Source organism: Perna viridis, chromosome 1, assembly GCF_037379345.1.
Source record: "Perna viridis isolate PV_CMFRI_1.1 ecotype Kerala chromosome 1, ASM3737934v1, whole genome shotgun sequence".
In the NCBI taxonomy this organism is placed as follows: Eukaryota; Metazoa; Mollusca; class Bivalvia; order Mytilida; family Mytilidae; genus Perna; species Perna viridis.
The window spans coordinates 69,686,383-69,708,588 of NC_142445.1; the positions used below are offsets into that span (position 1 = coordinate 69,686,383).

Genomic DNA, 22,206 nt, shown 5'->3' on the forward strand with positions numbered 1-22,206 from the left:
CACTGGGCAAAAAATATTAATGCAAGGAAATGGATAAAACAAGAGGAGTTGGAAAATCTGACAAAAATGGCAGAACATGACCAGCGAACATCCTTCAGCTTAATTGATAGAGCACTGGCATACATTGAAAGAGGTCCTGGGTTAAATTCCCTGCTGGTACCAAACTGCTTACAAACAATCTTTATTAAGAACTCTAATATTGGAGCATATTGCACCTGTAGTGACTTCTGTTTGGTGCATCATGCTCTACTGTTTGGTTGTTCTTAAGTCATGTGTACAAATTCTAGAGTGAATTGAAATGTACACTGAAAATGTATTTCATCGAAGAATTATTATATTATTATGTAATGTTGGTCCATTGCACTTTGTGCTCTAGGTATACTAAAATACTAAAAGAACGCATATTTGAGTTTTGGTTAAAAGATCTAAAGATAATTTTGCTGTTTCCATCAATTTTCATCGAAAATATAATTAGATTTCAGTTTGAATATTTTAATAAGGTATGAATTTAAATGTGTGTTAACAAATTTTCTGATGGACACATCCGGCAGTAGATGTAAATTAATCGCATCTGTCTTGATTTATGATGTGCGTAGTTTCAAATGTTTTGTTTGTTATCAATTAAATTCCCTTTTTTTATTGACCTGATTTTTAAGAGACCATAGTGGTATGTCATTCAGGTTTGTGAGATTTCCCATTGTATTTCATTACATCTCAGGTAATTAATCTAATTAGAATTGTTCTCTGTTTAAAGTACTTTACAAGTTTGTTCGTATGATGCAAAAAGTTATTTCCTCTGATGCTTTCATGGCTCAATGGACAAGGGAAGCCTATCCAACTCCTTACTTAGCTTTCTTGTCTCATTATGCATGGCCAACCTATCCTTCCCTTACTTAGCTTTCTTGTCTCATCAGGCATAGCAACCTTCTGTCCACTGAATTTGCTTTCCTGTCTCAATAAAAAAAGGGTAACCTAATACCCCTTTACTTTGTATACTTTCTTCAATGAACAAGGAAAACCCTTCTCCACTTAATTCCCCTAACTACCAGACAAGGGTAACCCTTCTCCACTTAATTCCCCTACCTACCATACAAGGAAAACCTTTCTCCACTTAATTCCCCTACCTACCTGACAAGGACAGCCTGTTCTCCACTTAATTCGTATACTTGCCTCAATGGGCTAGGCAATCTATAGTCCCCATAATACGCCTACTGGTACTTGCCTTAATAGACAAGAAAAGTCTATTCTCCACTTAATTTGCCTACTTGCCTTAATAGACAAGGACAACCTATTCTACACTTAAATCTCTTACTTTCCCTAATAGGCAAGGCCAGTCTAATCTCCCAGTTGGCCTAAGTTAATATAGTTGACATTTTTGGCTTGTTTTTCATTTCTCTGTATTTTTTTTTTTCGTTTTAGATTTGAAGAAAGTAACAAAAATTGTACTTAAATCTACGATTAACTATGTTTAACTGACCATTCTCAGCATTCAACAAATTTAAGATACTTGGAATGTACAGGTTACCGTGTTAAGATACTTGGAATGTACAGGTTACCATGTTAAGATACTTGGAATGTACAGGTTACTGTGTTATTTGTTTGGTATAGACAATTATTTGCCATCAACAAGGCAATACCACTTTTGTATTTGTAAATATCGAAAAAAAAATAGAGAGAAAAAAAAACAATAAATCATAGAAAGATAAAATAGTTACCATTAGGTATAGTGACAGAAAGTTTCTTGTTTAAAACTGGGCATGGCTCTGTCAACAAGACAACCATATGTCAGATGAGCATCATCATAAATTAGACATGTGTGCTGTGAAATGCTAATCTCTGTAAAAGCATTGACCTTTTATACAGAGGATGTTTAGGTTATGTAGACATTATGTGTATCCTCCTAAGACACTTTGCCTGAAGACTTTAAGTCTAGTTGTATTTATTACCTTGGCTTCTCAATTGAATAAAATTGTAAGTAGACAATAAAATAGAATATTTACGTCAGCTGTGACCTAATATAACAATCTTTATATGTGCTGGCTTCATAAAAGTATACTTAAGGGTAAATATCTACTATCTGTATTGATCTGTCTTAGGTCTGGAATGGCCACAATTCTTTGTCTATAGGTCCGACAGACAGCTCTGTTAAATGGTCTGGAATTGCAACAATTCTTGTCTATTGGTCTGACAGACAGCTCTGTTAAATGGTCTGGAATGGCAACAATTCTTTGTCTATAGGTCTGGCATACAGCTCTGTTAAATGGTCTGGAATGGCCACAATTCTTGTCTATAGGTCTGACAGACAGCTCTGTTAAATGGTCTGGAATGGCCACAATTCTTTGTCTATAGGTCTGACAGACAGCTCTGTTAAATGGTCTGGAATGGCCACAAGGTCTGACTAATCTGTTGAAAAAATTATAATGATATTGAATGGATTCATTTATTTGTCTGTAGGTTCCGGTGAAGACACAAAATCTAGGATCTTGACTTGTTTTTTTCTGTCTGTAGGTTCTAGTGAAGACACAAACTCTAGGATCTTGGCTTGTTTGATCTGTCTGTAGGTTCTTGACTTGTTATATCTGTCTGTAGGTTCTGGTGAAGACACAAACTCTAGGATCTTGACTGTTTTATCTGTCTGTAGGTTCTGGTGAAGACACAAACTCTAGGATCTTGACTGTTTTATCTGTCTGTAGGTTCTGGTAAAGACACAAACTCTAGGATCTTGACTTGTTTTTTTCTGTCTGTAGGTTCTAGTGAAGACACAAACTCTAGGATCTTGGCTTGTTTGATCTGTCTGTAGGTTCTTGACTTGTTATATCTGTCTGTAGGTTCTGGTGAAGACACAAACTCTAGGATCTTGACTGTTATATCTGTCTGTAGGTTCTGGTGAAGACACAAACTCTAGGATCTTGACTGTTTTATCTGTCTGTAGGTTCTGGTGAAGACACAAACTCTAGGATCTTGACTGTTTTATCTGTCTGTAGGTTCTGGTGAAGACACAAACTCTAGGATCTTGACTGTTTTATCTGTCTGTAGGTTCTGGTAAAGACACAAACTCTAGGATCTTGACTTGTTTTTTTCTGTCTGTAGGTTCTAGTGAAGACACAAACTCTAGGATCTTGGCTTGTTTTATCTGTCTGTAGGTTCTTGACTTGTTATATCTGTCTGTAGGTTCTGGTGAAGACGCAAACTCTAGGATCTTGACTGTTATATCTGTCTGTAGGTTCTGGTGAAGACACAAACTCTAGGATCTTGACTGTTTTATCTGTCTGTAGGTTCTGGTGAAGACACAAACTCTAGGATCTTGACTGTTTTATCTGTCTGTAGGTTCTGGTAAAGACACAAACTCTAGGATCTTGACTTGTTTTTTTCTGTCTGTAGGTTCTAGTGAAGACACAAACTCTAGGATCTTGGCTTGTTTTATCTGTCTGTAGGTTCTTGACTTGTTATATCTGTCTGTAGGTTCTGGTGAAGACACAAACTCTAGGATCTTGACTGTTTTATCTGTCTGTAGGTTCTGGTGAAGACACAAACTCTAGGATCTTGATTGTTTTATCTGTCTGTAGGTTCTTGACTTGTTATATCTGTCTGTAGGTTCTGGTGAAGACACAAACTCTAGGATCTTGACTGTTTTAACTGTCTGTAGGTTCTGGTGAAGACACAAACTCTAGGATCTTGACTGTTTTATCTGTCTGTAGGTTCTGGTGAAGACATAAACTCTAGGATCTTGACTGTTTTATCTGTCTGTAGGTTCTGGTGAAGACATAAACTATAGGATCTTGACTGTTTTATCTGTCTGTAGGTTCTGGTAAAGACACAAAATCTAGGATCTTGACTTGTTTTTTTTCTGTCTGTAGGTTCTAGTGAAGACACAAACTCTAGGATCTTGGCTTGTTTTATCTGTCTGTAGATTCTTGACTTGTTACATCTGTCTGTAGGTTCTGGTGAAGACACAAACTCTAGGATCTTGACTGTTTTATCTGTCTGTAGGTTCTGGTGAAGACATAAACTCTAGGATCTTGACTGTTTTATCTGTCTGTAGGTTCTGGTGAAGACATAAACTCTAGGATCTTGACTGTTTTATCTGTCTGTAGGTTCTGGTGAAGACATAAACTCTAGGATCTTGACTGTTTTATCTGTCTGTAGGTTCTGGTGAAGACATAAACTCTAGGATCTTGGCTTGTTTTATCTGTCTGTAGGTTCTTGACTTGTTATATCTGTCTGTAGGTTCTGGTGAAGACACAAACTCTAGGATCTTGACTGTTTTATCTGTCTGTAGGTTCTGGTGAAGATATAAACTCTAGGATCTTGACTGTTTTATCTGTCTGTAGGTTCTGGTGAAGACATAAACTCTTTTATTGTTTTTCTCTTTCTCATTATCATTTGAATAATGCTATAAATATTGATGTCTGGATCACATTTCTTTTTGACAGAGTTGAAGTGATTATAAGTGCAACCACTTAGTGATTATTTGATAATTGACATGTACTACTTAGGTTGTCATTTTAAAGAAAAGTTCAGCATATATCATACATACATTTGTTGGACATTTATGGTGCTCCTACACTTCACTTTGATTAATTCATTTTATTAAAATGTCATTGCAGTTCTATGTATTGAGTGAGTCATTTGAAATCTTTCATTAATTAGTTAGTTGTAGCATTGGAATATACGCTTACTGCATAATAAGATAGATTTTTAACTTTACATTGATGAGTGAACAAACTTATCTGAACCTTCAGGCATGACTTCAATAATTTTCAGAAATAGCAGATCATTCTCACGTATACAGTTGGTGCAGAAAGTTTCTTCATGCACTGGCTTACTCAAAGTTATTAAGCCCTTAAAGTTTTACTTGGAAGAGTTCAAAATTATGCTGTATTTCTGATTAGATATTATGATGTTTGTAGCATAGATATGTTTCAGAATGTTGAGTTTGTCCAGGGTTTTCTTGAAACAAGCTAGGTTTCTGTGATTGCATTACTTGGTTACAAGGGTTTCTGTGATTGTGTTACTTGGATACAAGGGTTTCTGTGACAGCATTAATTTGTTACAAGGGTTTCTGTGATTATGTTACTTGGTTACAAGAGTTTCTGTGATTGTGTTACTTGGATACAAGGGTTTCTGTGACTGCATTAATTTGTTACAAGGGTTTCTGTGATTGTGTTACTTGGATGCAAGGGTTTCTGTGACAGCACTAATTTGTTACAAGGGTTTCTGTGATTGTGTTACTTGGTTACAAGGGTTTCTGTGATTGTGAAACTTGGATACAAGGGTTTCTGTGACAGCACTAATTTGTTACAAGGGTTTCTGTGATTGTGTTACTTGGTTACAAGGGTTTCTGTGATTGTGAAACTTGGATACAAGGGTTTCTGTGACTATTATTCACAAGTGTACTAATTAGTACAATATATGATGAATATGTAGACAGTATTGTATCTTTTGTATATGCAATGTATTTTTTAGATAAGAAACCAACTTTATTGAACCCACACCAGAAGAATACACTAGGTATTGTCAAGTGTGCCGTGCTAATAATCAACTCTTGTTTATCCTGCTGTTTTTAACTAACTCATTTTGCTAACTCGTGTTTTGCTCAAGCATACATACTTCTCCTATTTTGTGGGTATTTGGAAGATAATACAAGTACATAATGTAATGCTTTAAACAAATATGACTAAAAGATATGATGCCTCATTTACTTTTTCAAATTTAGATATTTTATTTTAATTTAATATTTTGGAAAGTTAGCAAGCTTAAATATCTATCATGACTTTATGAACACAAGACTTTTTACTGAGTGACATTTCCATTGCCTACATCTCGTGACTGTGTCAGTCATTCTATCCCATTAAAAGTTCATAATGTTGTAAGTCCAGTTCCTTGGCCAATGACATTTACATCTTTAAGCTTTAAGCCTCAAAGCTTCAGTGTCATATGATGCAGTGTATTGAGTCACTTCAGTGTTGGTCAATCAATCCGGGTCATTCTCTTATCAAAACATTAACATAATATTGGTTTGTAGAACTCATTGATTTGCTCTTATGTACATTAGGTGATTGAACTTCAGTTGTCATTTGTGTAAAAACTGGATCATTGATTGATTAAATACAATGTAATTGGTCATTATTTTCCTGGTTAGATATTGTAACAAATTATTAAATAGTGAAAGTGGTAATTTACATGAGTGACAGGTTGTTTAATGGAATCCTTTTTTGATCTAGGTCCCCTGTATTTCACTAATAGCTATACCTAAGTGTCCAAGTTTGAGCAGACTGACTTTTTTATGCTCAAGTTAGAAAGAAAATCAAAACTATGATCTTACATCTCAATGCCATACCTCCAGTAATGAACCTAGAATCTTACATCTCAGTGCCATACCTCCAGTAATGAACCTAGGATCTTACATCTCAGTGCCATACCTCCAGTAATGAACCTAGGATCTTACATCTCAGTGCCATACCTCCAGTAATGAAACTAGGATCTTACATCTCAGTGCCATACCTCCAGTGATGAAACTAGGATCTTACATCTCAGTGCCATACCTCCAGTAATGATGAAACTAGGATCTTACATCTCAGTGCCATACCTCCAGTAATGATGAAACTAGGATCTTACATCTCAGTGCCATACCTCCAGTAATGAAACTAGAACATCTCCTGTCCTTCCCTCTGTCAACTTTTATTTAAGAAACGGAGACAATCATTCCATTTTCAGGATAATTTCTCCTTGAGATCCATTAAAATATGCCAATTCTTACTGACTAGCTCTGATTCATTATAAGACCAGTTTGGCGTCCTCTTTGATGATTTTCAGTTGTAATTTATTGTTTCAAAAATGTTATTAAAATTTTAATTACATTGTGATTTCTAGGAAAACAACGTTTTGCCTGTAGTAGTTACAAATGTCATGTTCTGTTGATTTCTACAGACTGCCACCTAATGAGATGTACACACTCCTTTCTCTGCTATGTTAATGAAGTTAGCAGAGATTTTACCCGTGATGTTGGGTACAAATCAGAAAGTCAACATATATATAAACATGCAATAAATATTGCAGAATAATTACTGAATGCCAGACAGGTGGAAATTTTAATCTAAGAAAATTGCTCAAACAACCTACCTCCAGTTTCAGACATAAATTTTAAGAAAAAAAGGAACAGGGTATGTGCCTCTATTCTTTCAAGTGTCTTCCAAATTGTACACAAAGTACAAAGTTTTTGGTCAGTGATGAAACTGTTTCTTTTTCAACTCTTGTCCAAGTGGGTTAACCAAGAGCATATATACTGGTAGATAGACAGGATCGATCTATTCTATATACCATCATTATTCCTTACTATTAGTGTAACAGTTATATTTGATGTTGTTGAAGATTTTCTTTGATGTCGAATTGTTTTCTCAGTTTTCGTCTGTTATTTCCTATGTAAGTTAATAAGTACCAAAACATTTGTTGGATGTTATGTAAGTTTGTTGACGTCAGAGAATAATTAAAACTGTGTTTTCTCTTAGACATGCATTTAAACATAACAATTTGTAAAATAAGATAGATTTCCATACTTCATCATATGCTGTCTATATTTCCTATCCTACTTGCTCTAACTAAGGTATATATTGTACTACTGAAAACAACTTATTTTTGCAAGCAATTTATTTTTACTAATTTCATCAGTAAGAAAAGATTGTGAAAACTAATTACCATGATAATGGTACCTTCATTATGGAAAATTTATGAAACAAAAATAAATACAGTAGATCATTTTCTTTTAGAACAATATTACAGCAGTAAAATATACAGACTTAGCCATGCACTCATTCATAATCTGTAAATCTTTGTATTCTCTTTTTTTTTTTTTTCTTTTCTTTTTTTTTTTTGCTAATGGAGGCGTTCTACAACATACATCACACAAAAGACTGATGCCAGTTTGGACTGGATTTAAATCATGAGCCATGAATGTCATCTTCCACAGGAAATAAGTTTCTAATACTGTATACTTGAGTAGAAAAATATGTGTACTTTAACACAGTAATGTGATTTTAAAAAGAAACACCTATTCCACCAAAGAGTTTTGTTTTTTATATCCATGGTTCATGACATTAACATTTGATTGATTAGAACTTTTAACATAAAAATTGTAGTAAAAAGTTTGGCCCAGAAACATAGTATCCATATAAACTTGATTTCATAAGTACAACTCTTTCACTTATTCATGTTTAAATGTGACTGTTCTGTTTATTTCTTTTAACACCATTAGATAGCTATAAAATTCATTACTATAATCAATATAAGTAATTGTCACAGTGGTTTTTTACCTTTGAGCTTAAAGCAGGTGAAAGGCCTTAATTACAGAGAACTTCCTTACTGAGCATGCTCAGACTTCTGCTATAAGTATTATAGTAAACATATAAATCCATTCATACAGTCTGAAGTGATCATTAGGATGAATAACACATTCAGTTTAAAACGGATGTTTGTAATACTTAAAGTTTAAATTACAGTTTTCAAAAATTATAGTGGAAGTGATATTTTGTTATATTTTGTTGCGTCATTATGGTCCTGATGCATTCTGTGATTACTTTATCAAGTTATATCCATTCTGATGGAATCAATTTCAAAACTCAACTCATTCAGGAATCTTGTAAGTTTTCTTTTTTTATTGTTTCTGTTTGCATGCTTTATCTAACAGTAGTTCCCCCCTTTTGATGCAACACATTTTTCTCTATTAAGATATGTATTATGTGGATTTTGTATTAACAAAAAAAAAAGAAAACTTATCAAAAATGGGGTTTTTTTTTATTGCTACTTCTTATTCATGCTAAATAATACTGCATGGACTATAAAAAAAGATAAACATAAGCATGTTGACAAACAGTTCTTTTAAATTAAGGATGCTGATCTTGCCTTCAAAGTTTTGTTTTTTGGTTTTTGTGGCATAGTAATAAATGATATTTTGTACATTACAAACCCATACTTCTCTCAGAGTTATTATTGGGCTAAGAATGGTCATGATGGTGCTACTTATACAAATAATTGAATTTACTGACTTCTAGTGTGACAACATAAAATTGTTGTGACAATCACTATCATTGGGACTGTCATTGACGCAAGTCTTTATCTCATCTAACAGGTGGACAGTCCTCGAATATTGATTACTGACCCTTAGTTTCACTAAGTACATAATATAAAAGGTTTTTTGTTGATTGAAAAGGTTTTTGATTTTGTTTTGTAATGAAAGGAGTAAGTTAACAAAACAGATGTTTTTTAATCTGCGACTTAATTGTATACAAACAATTAAGCTTATTTTAAATATAGCTGCTGTGAAATGTGCTTGATACCTCAGATCATGATAGAGAAAAATTGTCAAAAAATGAGCTGAATCCTGGTCTGTGTATAAATGTTTTTGTTTTCAATAAAATTTCTGCCTACTGCCTCTGTTCACTGAGGACAGATTGATTTAGGAAATAAAGTTTCCATCTGCTTTTCTTGTCTATCTTTAAACATAAAAATAATTTCATATCAAAAATCTCTCTGGGAGGTTGTTTTCAACCATTTATAATCATAATATTTTTCTTGTAAACAGAATGTGATTGTGTACAAAATATTTTCCTGACATGTTTTAGGATAAGATTTGGTGTTTATTTGGCACAGACCATATAGGCAGTGAAGTATGTTCGTTATGAACTCTTTTTTTAGGTTTCCCTTTGTGGAAGAAATATGAATATTTATCTGATTACATTAAAACTTGACAACTATATCCAAAGAACTGTAGTTAGATTGGTACATCCTTTGATGTTAAAGTGCACATTGTTCTGAACTGTTAATGCGCTTTAAGTTTCCCTAATAATACTGTAATCTCAGGTAGCTACTTGTATTTTGTGAACTTTTTGTCCTTAAACAAGTAACAACGGTATCATTCAGGTTTCCTTATTCATCATCTTGCTGTACTTAAAATAAAACCTACAACTATTGCAGTTGTAAAATGTGCAGTTTTCTGATGAGAACATGAATTAGTCATTGTAAAGTTTGATTTTTACTTGACCCAGAGCAGTTGTACTATGTAGGTTTTTTTGTAGAGCTTTTCAGGTCTAAGTTAGACACTGCTTTACAGGAAGTGGTAAACCAGGTAATCAGTAAGGTGACAATTTTATGACGTGTAGGACATGTAATAGAAGATAGTCTTACATACAGGAAACTATTTAATCCTTGACAGATTATGATTGTTAAACATACCAGTTAAATGTATTATAGCAGAAAGACTTGTTTCATTTAGGATCACATATACCCCAACACCTACTGATAATTTGATTGTAATGGTTTATTTTGAGAATTACTAACCTGATTTAATCTTACTACTTAGTATTCCTACCAAATTTTATGTTCCATACATGGTCATATCTTTTCTATTTTAATTTAATGACTTTGACATCAAAATCTAAGTATTTTTCTACTCTAATTTTGCTACATAAAAATTAATGACAAACACCCTGCCAGTGAGAGGAGTGTACAAATATAGTCAGCCCTTGACCTTGGTATCATGGTATGGAATACAGAATGAGCCTTGGGTCAAATTCCAGTTCATTGTCAAACTAAATTTCTCATAAATACGTTTAGTATATGCATTAATATCTAGTAAAAGCATCGATTCTTACATAAAAACTTCTTGGGAAAAGTCTCCTACTGCCGTTATATGTTTTTAGTTGGTGGAGTTAATTGTAACTGAACAAATACTTGGCAAGCATGTTAAGTTGGTAGGTAGCTTGACATTTTGAATATCCAACTTCTCAGGAGATACAATAAAGTTTCTGAGGAAAGCCATGTTAACAATGTAAAATTGGACATGAAAATGTCACTTAGACAGACAGATTGTCGTCAATTGAAATGTCAATGTTATGTGCCCATTGAAATGTCTTTATTTCATTATTTTTAGGATGTCAAGGTCATCAGTAGATTTTTTCTTGGTTTTATTTTGGTTGAAACCAAAATAATTTAAATTTCTTAGATTTTTTTCCAGGAAAAATTAGTTTGGTTTTATTAGGTTTTTGTTTTTGTTTTTTTTTTTTTTTTCCATAGAGTGTATAATTGTTTCTTAATGTTGATAAATTTTGCAGTATCTGGAATATATGTCAATCTGTAGGAAAAGTGTGATGATTGGCATAAGACTAACCAAATTGTCACCTCTATGATGAAAAGGTATTTCTTCTCTTACAGATAAACAACAAGAACTAGATCTACCTACAGTTAAAGTTGATGAACCTCAAAACAAGAAGAAAGAGGAGGAACAGAACCGCAAGAGTCCTATGACTCAGATAACAGGGGTCCGTAAAATGAAACATGCAAATAGTTTTACTGGTATTATACCCAAATATGGTGTGGAACCTACAAATGCTGATTTACTTTCTCAGGTAAATGGACTCAAAGTGTCTGTATTTCTGTCAACAATAGAGGGTACTGCCCTGAATTTCTCGCTTATGTAACGATATATTGACTTGAGTAAGTGCATAGTTTTAAATGCTAAACTTATTATGTAAAGAAATTTGATATACTGCACTAAAAAACTGATAGTACTAAACACGTGCTTTGTAACATATATATATGTATGTGTATGTGTGTTTTTGGTTACTAGTAGAAAAAAATATTTAATTGACCTAAATTTCCATTCTTTTGTTAACAAGTTTGACACAAAAATATCATTTTACTAGAAAGATCAATTAAATTTATAGTTGCCTGAAATTGGGACTTAAGCCAATGTTTTCTCAAGGACAATAATGTTATATGTTATAACTCATTTAAATGTACATTGAAGAATTGAATTTCATTTCACGATGTTAAATGATTCACGTAGGTAAATCAAACAAGATTGATGACGTGAGCAGTGTCCCAGTTATTCTTTATTAAATACATGGTGTAATTTGTTAATTAGTGTCGTCTCCTAAAGTCAATATTGATCTCAGTGGTTATACCACTCATCCAATATAACAAGACTTTATTATTAACCTATTGTTAACTTTATACCTCTTCTTTGTATCAATTTCAGAGGCAATGGAAACTCCATGTCGAAGTTACATTAAAACATTAACCTCTGTAAAATTGTATGACTATCTTCAATAACAGCTTGTTATTTGATATATCTCAGTCTTGCTGGGATATTCAAATTAATGAAGCCTATATCCATTTAAGCAATTTTAAAGTACATAAATGTGTGTATAAATATTTCAAATTTCATTATGCTGTACATTTTTTGTAATCATTTTGTCCATTTTTTTCAGCATCTAGGGGATATGAACAAATGGGGTGCTGATATCTTTAAAATAGCAGAATACTCTGGTAGCCGACCTTTAACTTGTGTTACCTACAAAATATTCCAGGTAAGTCTGTGAGGTGTGGTGTGTTTGATTGATAATTTGGATTGATCTCACAGGCCTATAAACAATAGATCCTTTTGTGCTAACTATGAACTAGTTGAGCATGCTCAATATACACTTCCGTGAGGAAAGTTCTTCTGTTCTACCCAAGCCCTACCTCACGGAAGTGTGTACTGAGCATGCTCATCAACTTACCACAAAAGGTTCTATTGAGCACATAAAGATTATTGTACTATATCTGTGAGTCCATTGTTGTAGGTTAATGTACTATCTCTGTGTGAGTCATGTTTTAATGTATTGTTTTTAGTGTTGCTGTGCTTCTAAAATCACGTTTCTATGATGATGCAGCATCCTATTAGAAGGAAAGTTGTCCATGATAAAACTTCTTGGTCCCAATCTATTCACTTAAAAATAGAATCATAGTCTTTAGTCACATTAAAGTTCATAGAGATTATCTAAACATTGAGATTAACATTGTCAAGACTTTCAAGACAAGAAGATGATTAGCCTATTTAGATTTTTCATAGATATGTAAAAAGAGGAAGATATCAAATCTAGCATTGACGTCAGAAATCATTGTCTTAAATTTCTATCTGTTTTCTGATGGAAACGATTCATTCAAATTTTATGATTTTTATTTCAAAGACTATCAATAAATCTATGAATGAGGATAAGTTCTACATAGTGTGCCAAAAAGAAAATTACATCTTAGTTCTGAATTACTTAGATTTATCTAAAATTTGGCAAAATTTCTGATTGTGGTCTAAAGACATGTTTTAACTACTGATATCAAAATGATAAGAAATCTCAAGCTACCAAGCCTCTGAGCATCTGAAAATTTAAGTTATGTTAAACATTTCTGTTGGAATGGTTTGATCAGTAAAGGCAACTTGAATCAAAGCTCTTCTAATTAACATATTAACAAATTGTCTTAGATTTGTGCTGCATGTAAAGGCCTTATATCAAAGAATGAGCTTCTTTAGTTGATGTGTTAATAGTAAGAAATTTGATTTGCTATTTAAGGAATGTTACATGAAGATATTGTGTATTGCCCTTGTTTGGTTTCAGTTGATTAGTTGCAATACACATCATTCCTGCTCATATGTTTCTGTAGTACCGTTACACTAAGATTATAACATATAATACTTGGTCGTATCTTTAAGTTTGAGGTCTGGTGTTTGGTCATGTCGTATCTTTAAGTTTGAGGTCTGGTGTTTGGTCATGTCATATTTAAGTTTGAGGTCTGGTGTTTGGTCATGTCGTATCTTTAAGTTTGAGGTCTGGTGTTTGGTCATGTTGTATCTTTAAGTTTGAGGTCTGGTGGTTGGTCATGTCGTATCTTTAAGTTTGAGGTCTGGCGTTTTGTCATGTCATATGTTTATCTTTTAGTTAGGTCATGTCATATGTTCAGACTTTGAGTTTGTCAACCATTTGATATGACACTTCATTGATCTGTTATTTTTCGATTAATCCTGTGAGATTCAGTTCATTTAACCATATTCAGGTGACTAAATCCGTGTATGTGTTACTATTTAATTATGACCCATGTGTTTTTGTTATATTATAGTAATATTATAAAGACCGCCTCCACAACTCATTAACATTCACACATATTTCCATGAGTATCCCATTACTTAGAATGTTGATCCATCCTGCTGTTTATTTGATGAAGATTTTGTACTAAGAGCTCTAATAACAAAGATGTACCATAAACAGTATTTATTCCAGGTTACCTCTATAACCTGTACAATCTGACCCTCTCATAATTGACAATAATATCAGAGGTATAATGTGTTGCACAGTAGAAAAGTAGGAGATTATGAATGAAGTGGGAAGGCTAATATTTTGTATAAATAACACCTGTAATAGCATCTTATTGTGAAGCTGTATACATCTACTGGACATCACAAAGTTTACTGTAGACTTATTGGTTTGTTAAGGATGTACATACAAGTGCTTTGTAAAACCCTTGTCAATAAATAACCTTTTCTTCTTACTATAGTTATACATGAACTAATATTTTTTTGCAGGAAAGAGATTTACTCACAATGTTTAAAATTCCGGCAACAACATTTTTGAACTACCTGGTGCATTTAGAAGATCATTATCACCGTGACAACCCATATCATAACTCAACCCATGCTGCTGATGTCACACAGTCTACACATGTTCTGCTGTCTTCTCAAGCTTTAGAGGTATGGCACATTACTACAGAAACCTAACCCATTCTGTTTGTCTCTGTTAAAATCATTCATTTGTTTCTGTGCAAAAATTTAAAATTTAAAAAAAAAACTTTCACAAATAACTTTTTATAGCTGAAATTTAACATTTGATTTTTATAGGGCCTGGGATCAAATTTGAAATAAAAAGGTTTGATTATGATGTAAGATAAAAAAAAATCCAGGATGAACATTTGTGTGGATAAAAAGGCAGAATGCAAGTGGAAGAAAAAAATCAGGATCTTTATTAAAAAAAATCCAGGTCATGTTAAAGTGAAAAATTAAGTCAGGTCTGAAATTATACCGAAAAAAAAATTGAGGACACCATAGAAATCAAATTAAGCAACTCAATGGATCTTCTTTGGTTATACTTTCTAAGTTATCTTGTGGAGCATCAAAATTCTAAAGATACTGCAAAAGTACTTGAATTTGTGGATACCAATTTTATGGATTACAGAAATAAAACAACTTTGTGGATTCTTGAATTAGTCATTTTGAGGTTTGCAGGATCATCAAGGAAAATCCACATTTCATGGTTTGGTCTATCCACAAAAAATTAGTACCCCACAAATAATAATACTTTCACAGTAAGTTAATGTAAAACTATATCCTTGATTAGACAAGGACAGTTGGATAAGGGCCTAACCTTTTGACACAGACTAGACCACTCCAAGGACAGTTGGATAAGGGCCTAACCTTTTGACTCAGACTAGACCACTCCAAGGACAGTTGGATAAGGGCCTAACCTTTTGACTCAGACTAGACCACTCCAAGGACAGTTGGATAAGGGCCTAACCTTTTGACCCAGACTAGACCACTCCAAGGACAGTTGGATAAGGGCCTAACCTTTTGACTCAGACTAGACCACTCCAAGGACAGTTGGATAAGGACCTAACCTTTTGACCCAGACTAGACCACTCCAAGGGCAGTTGGATAAGGACCTAACGTTTTGACTCAGATTAGACCACTCCAAGGACTGTTGGATAAGGACCTAATCTTTTGACTCAGATGTAACTGTTAAGAGTATAATATGATCCTTTTCTGGCTTTGGTGTCTCTAATCTGTTTAACTTATCAGGGATTTTCCTTACTCATGGTTTAGTGTCAAATTAATGTCAGCAGTGAAAATATTCACACAGTTATTTAGACTAAGATTCACTTGATAACTTCCTGAATTTGTTAACAGTACAAAAAGGCACCTTTGTTATGACCATAGGTTATACCACCAAGTTATCATTTATTGGTTAAACATAACTTGTTACACAATTATCATATTTTCTCTAACTTTACTGGGTACTTTTTAATGAAAATAGACATTTTAGAGTCAAATTTTACAAAATATACATAATTTGCATTCATATATTTATGAAGCCACCTATAGTTTATCACTGCAATATACATGTGGGAATTGGGATGCTGTTGTAGTAATCAATCTGTCTGATTTTACTTAAACTGATAATAGAGAGAAAATAGCATTAAAATATTGGATACAGATTTAATTTTTATGTGTTTAGTGATAGATTTGATAAGACAATAAACTCACAGTTAGTCACGTAGATGTTTGTAATGCAGTCAATATATATAGTATACCCTATTTTCAGTTTTAGACTACCAAATGACAAACTTTGGGGATGTTTACACTTCATAAACCCAAAATAAACTCTGAAATATAAAGTTTGTAACACCAATATATAGAGATCTGATTTGATGATTTCAGAATGTGTTCACAGATTTGGAAATTTTAGCAGCTTTATTTGCCAGTGCTATCCATGATGTAGATCATCCGGGTCTCACCAATCAGTATTTAGTTCAAACAGGTAAGTAACAAAAGATACTCCATAAAAATCAGCTCTAATGCATTGCATGGTGAAATTTTATGGTGAATTAAATACAAATAAAACAAAAGTACATATGGTCTCTATTGGACATAAGATGATCTGTTTTTATTGGTTTGATTAATCTAAGAATCTCAATCTGCTGCTGTTGATGTTATTTGTGTCCTTAGTCAATAAAACATAGAGTACATACAATCAATAGATAACATATTTTACCTATCAGTAACAGTACCAATAACACCAGATAAACTATTACAAACCAGACCAAAACACTAATAACCAATAGTCAGGCAAAGCTATAATCTTTGTAAATTCTGCATATGATGATAAGCCTGTAGTCAGGCAAAGCTATTAACTTTATAAATCCTGCCTATGCTCTCTGAGTTGTTCATTCTTTTTCATGAGATCTGTATTCAGACAAGTTTTGTTAATTGATGACTTCTATAAGTTGCCACCATTACATTGTCATTAATTGATGACTTCTATAAGTTGCCACCATTATATTGTCATTAATTGATGACTTCTATAAGTTGCCACCATTACATTGTCATTAATTGATGACTTCTATAAGTTGCCACCATTACATTGTCAAAGCAAGTTTAATTTGTTTCTTTTTTTCTGTTTTTTTTTCAAATATTTGTCTTCTTTTTTTAGGGTCTGAATTAGCATTGATGTACAATGACGAGTCTGTGCTAGAAAATCACCACCTTGCCGTAGCATTTAAATTATTACAGGAAGATAATTGTAACATTTTTGTGAATTTAAGTGATAAACAACGTCAAACATTACGTAAAATGGTAATAGACATGGTGTTAGCTACAGATATGTCAAAGCACATGAGTTTATTAGCAGATTTAAAAACAATGGTGGAAACAAAAAAAGTGGCTGGGTCAGGAGTGCTTATGTTAGATAATTATACAGATAAAATACAGGTAAGGGCAGGCGTTAACAAGCTTCCTAGTCCATTGTTATTCAATGATCATTCTACTAGATTGCTAATTAGCACTGATTTCACATTTTTTGTATTGCTCGGTGTACATGTACTGATGTATATTATGTATGCTAATTTATAATGAACAGACACCTGTTATATGACAATGAACTTTTATAAATATATTCATGAAGTGTAAACCTGCAGTCAAAGTTGTCGGCTTATATAATATTCAGAACATATAACATATAGGTCTTGAGTCAAGTAATAGAAAAATACATCAAGTAAATTGCACTGGAACAAAACAAATCATAGCATTCAATAACTGTCCTACTGTTACATTGTACAGTAATTAACACCTTTAGTAAAATCTCAAGTCTATCAACAAATTTTAATTTGTAATTTGTTTGTTTTTAGGTTTTGCAGAACATGGTTCACTGTTCAGATCTGAGTAACCCCACCAAACCTTTAGATATTTACAAAAAATCAGTTGATAGATTGATGGAAGAGTTCTTTCAGCAGGGAGACAAAGAGCGTGAACGGGGAATGGATATAAGTCCAATGTGTGACAGACACAATGCCACAATAGAAAAATCCCAGGTAAGACTTACTTTAGTCACAATAGAACCATATATATAGTTTCTTAGTTGATGTTATAAGTAGTGACTAATGTAACTGGTGTTCATGTATTTAATACAGGTACTATAAACATGAGGCACAAAATGATTGAAAGTCAGTAACAAGCACTGTGACCACATAATTCTTTTACCAACACAGGACTATAATATAGATGACACCTTTGATCAGTAACACTATATTATCATTAATTCTTCTTTGTTTTTTTTTCAGGTTGGTTTCATAGACTATATTGTACACCCATTATGGGAGACTTGGGCAGATTTAGTGTTCCCTGATGCTCAAGAAATATTAGACACTTTAGAAGACAATAGAGACTGGTATCAAAGTCAGATTCCCGTTAGCCCTTCTGCTAGTTTCTCAACGCGCAAGCATAACTCTGAGAAAGATGAGGAAACAAAATTTCAGTTTGACATGGATGAAGTAAAGGACAATAATTCAGACAGTGCTCAACCATCTCTAACAGTGAACGCTTCTTTGCCAAAAACACATTAGTGTTAGGTGTTTTGTTTATTCGGTCGAGCACACTGTGATTTTTATTTTTCTTGGGTTGTTATTTGCGTTAGGTGCTCAGGGACATTGCAGTACCCAATGAAAATAGAACGAAAAAAAACTATTTTGCTGATTTTGCAACGAAACATGCAAATCTGATAGCCATTGTTTTCTGTGTTGCTTCACTGAGAACCACATTAATTCCATCACATGATGTTAAACAAGTACTGGTAGTACATACATTTGTCTTCCTTTTACAACTGTACACTGCTCCTGATGTCTCCAGATATTCCGTAGTTTTATTGAACTGATATTGCCAACTTTTAAATTACATAGTTTTGTCTTTTATTGGCTGAATATTGTTTTAATTTATCTGTCTATTTTTATGCTGATTATTGTATTGTTTTAAAAAGTTTTTGTTTGCTTGTTTTCTTGAGGTTTCTTTTCTTTTTTTTGTTTTTTTTTTTGTTTTTTATTATTCAAATAGTTCATACATATTAACACACAGGGGAGATAAATAACAGGAGACACAATTACATGATTGAAGGGGAGATAACTCATCTGTGATCTCATATCAAGTTTTTATCTGTAAATAATGACGTGTATTTAATTATTTGAGTTATTTATAAATATGTAAATATTATATTGTTAAAGACAACCTATGAACTCATTGTTAGTGAGTGTGTTGAGTTTTTGCCATGACGTTTGTTGCACAAGAGATATAAAATTTCGGGAACTTTAAATTTCTAGTCAAAATCATAATTTGAAAATGTTAAATTTTTACTTGCATCTAAAGCAATGTTTCTTTTTTGAAACAACTACTGTTTGCATATTCAATGAGAAAAAGTCATTTTGAATTGGTTTATTTCTAGACTATGTGATGCATTAAAAGAGATTCTGAACTATTGTATCTTGAAGATCATTGCTACAAGTAGGAAGAGGAATTTTCCTCAGAATCTGATAATTATGCAAATAAAGTCATACGACTAATTGCTTTAATTCAGTACTATCATACCGCTTTGACAACAAATTAAAAGTCATCAACATATCTTTACAATTTGTGTACATAATGTCTGCATAGATTTTACTGGTAAAACTCCTTTTAGTGCAATATTTTGATTGTTCATCTTTTCATTGTATGATACTTCATTATAAGGATAAGCTACAGCAGTTTTAAGGTTGTGAGGTGTGGCATTATATATGGATGAAATAAGGACTTCCTCTGACTTGTGACAAAATAATTAGCTCCATCTTGATTCTTTTGAATATAAACTTTTAAAGTATAAAAACGTATGTTTAGTCATGGTTTCTTCATCTAGTTATGGACTTCTTGTTTCATCTTTGGCATTTAATGGTAACATATGTCATAGATAGAAATCAAAGACTTCCATAAAAGTCCTTGGTTTTATACTACTGAATTACATTTTGTCTAAATTCAGTCTTAACTACTAGAGATTTCTTATAAACTTCTTGTACATAACTTCAGTTAAGAGAAAAGTTTTTTTTTACAACTCAGTGACCAAGAAAAATGACTTTTATTTCTGTTCATTTCTTAGAAATAAATCCAGACTTCTTCTTATTCTCTGGAAATTAAATAAGTTTAAAATGGAAAAGCAGAGAGAAAACAATTGGTTGAAAATTTTGCCGATATTGATCCACATGTCTTTATTACAAGGTTTCGACTATCTAGAGTATTTCTTGTCATGTTGTTTACAATAACTTTCACATTTCTGCAGGTTTTGAAATGGTCTTCATATTGACCATTCTTGTTGCACTATATAGATTCATGTACAAAGTTCTAGATAGATTGCTGTATTCTAAATTTGATATTTAGAATTAGAAAAAGGTAGTTACAGGATTTACATGTGATATAAACTTTATTGCTATTAATAGAAATCCAAACATCACTGTGATACTGATTCAAACATTCAGTAGATGTTGTTGCTAAACTCTCAACATTTATACATAAAACAATAAAAAGTTATCAATGCAATCTTTCTTTTTTATTTCAATTCGATGTTACTTAAATTGCAACTTTCAGACTTCAATGTAACACACTGTGACAAAGCTCTGAAGATTTATACTTAAATTTAACACACATTGACGAAGCTAAAATATTCATTCTTCAATGTTATACACTATGACAAATATCTGACGTTTCATTCATCTTTGTAACACATTGTAACAAAGCTCTGAAGATTTGTTCTTCAATGTAACACACTGTGACAAAACTGTAAAGGTTCATGCTTCAATGTAACGCACTGTGATTAAATTCTAAAGGTTAATACTTCAATGTAACACACTGTGAAAAACTCTAAAGAATCATTCATTAATGTAACACACTGAAAACAAAGCTCTGACTGTTCATGCTTCAATGTAACACAATGTGACAAAATTCTAAATGTTCATTCTTCAATGTAACACTTTGTGAAAAAAAGACTTCAAAGTTACAAACACTGTGACAAAGCTTTGACGGTTCATTCTTCAATGTAACGCATTGTGACAAAGTTTTGAATGTTCAGTCTTCAAGGTTACTAACACTGTGACAAAGTTTTGATGGTTCATTCTTCAATGTAACGCATTGTGACAAAGTTATGAATGTTCATTCTTGAATGTAACGTAAATGTGACTAAGTTCTGAAGGTCCATGCATCAATGCAACACAATGTGATTAATACACTGTATGTTCTGACTTCAATGTTACACATTCACAACTCTGATGTTCTGTTTTTAATGTAACACACAGACAAAGCTCTGAATGTTCTAACTTCAATGTTACACACTCATAACACTGAATGTTCTAACTTCAATGTTACACACTCACAACTGTGAATGTTCTAACTTCAATGTTACACACTCGCAACACTGAATGTTCAGACTTCAATGTAACACACTGTGACAAATATCTTGAGTTTAGATTTCAACGAATACCCTGTGACAAAGCTCTGAAGATCCTGATTTCAATGTTACACACTCACAACTGTGAATGTTCAGATTTCAATGTAACACAGTGTGACAAAACTCTGAAGATTCATGCTTCAATGTAACATACTGTGACAAAGCTCTGAAGAATCATTCTTCAATGTAACACAATGTGACAAAACTCTGAAGGTTCATGCTTCAATGTAACACACTGGGACAAAACTCTGACTGTTCGTGCTTTAATGTAACACACTGTGATAAAGCTCTGAAGAATCATTCTTCAATGTAACACAATGTGACAAAACTCTGAAGGTTCATGCTTCAATGTAACACACTGGGACAAAACTCTGACTGTTCGTGCTTTAATGTAACACACTGTGATAAAGCTCTGAAGAATCATTCTTCAATGTAACACAATGTGACAAAACTCTGAAGGTTCATGCTTCAATGTAACACACTGGGGCAAAACTCTGAAGGTTCATGCTTCAATGTAACAACCTGACAAAACTCTGACTGTTCGTGCTTTAATGTAACACACTGTGATAAAGCTCTGAAGAATCATTCTTCAATGTAACACACTGTGACAAAACTCTGACTGTTCATGCTTCAATGTAACACAATATGACAAAACTCTGACTGTTCATGCTTCAATGTAACAATGTGACAAAACTCGGAAGGTTCATTCTTCAATGTAACACCCTGACAAAACTCTGAAGGTTCATACGTCAATGTAACACAATGTTACAAAACTCTGACTGTTCATGCTTCAGTGAAACACACTGTGATAAAGGTCTGAAGAATCATTCTTCAGTGT

The 22,206-nt window shown here is 32.9% G+C and overlaps 1 protein-coding gene across 27 annotated transcripts in view; it reads left to right on the top strand.

Moving 5' to 3' along the window:
- LOC148630167 (3',5'-cyclic-AMP phosphodiesterase 4C-like) overlaps nucleotides 1–20,464 on the top strand; it is a 182,774-nt gene extending 162,310 nt beyond the window's left edge. For 18 of the 27 annotated variants that reach the window (XM_088562151.1, XM_088562215.1, XM_088562238.1 and 15 more), the window contains 8 exons: nucleotides 5,467–5,511; nucleotides 11,206–11,399; nucleotides 12,264–12,362; nucleotides 14,390–14,554; nucleotides 16,295–16,394; nucleotides 17,067–17,344; nucleotides 17,761–17,943; nucleotides 18,193–20,464. In XM_088562151.1, the coding sequence (XP_088418277.1) occupies nucleotides 5,467–5,511; nucleotides 11,206–11,399; nucleotides 12,264–12,362; nucleotides 14,390–14,554; nucleotides 16,295–16,394; nucleotides 17,067–17,344; nucleotides 17,761–17,943; nucleotides 18,193–18,474 (1,346 nt within the window). In that variant the 3' untranslated portion in view covers nucleotides 18,475–20,464. The remainder of the gene's footprint in view (nucleotides 1–5,466; nucleotides 5,512–11,205; nucleotides 11,400–12,263; nucleotides 12,363–14,389; nucleotides 14,555–16,294; nucleotides 16,395–17,066; nucleotides 17,345–17,760; nucleotides 17,944–18,192) is intronic. The other 9 variants (XM_088562176.1, XM_088562311.1, XM_088562197.1 and 6 more) reach the window with 1 other exon arrangement.
- Nucleotides 20,465–22,206: the final 1,742 nt, after the last annotated feature.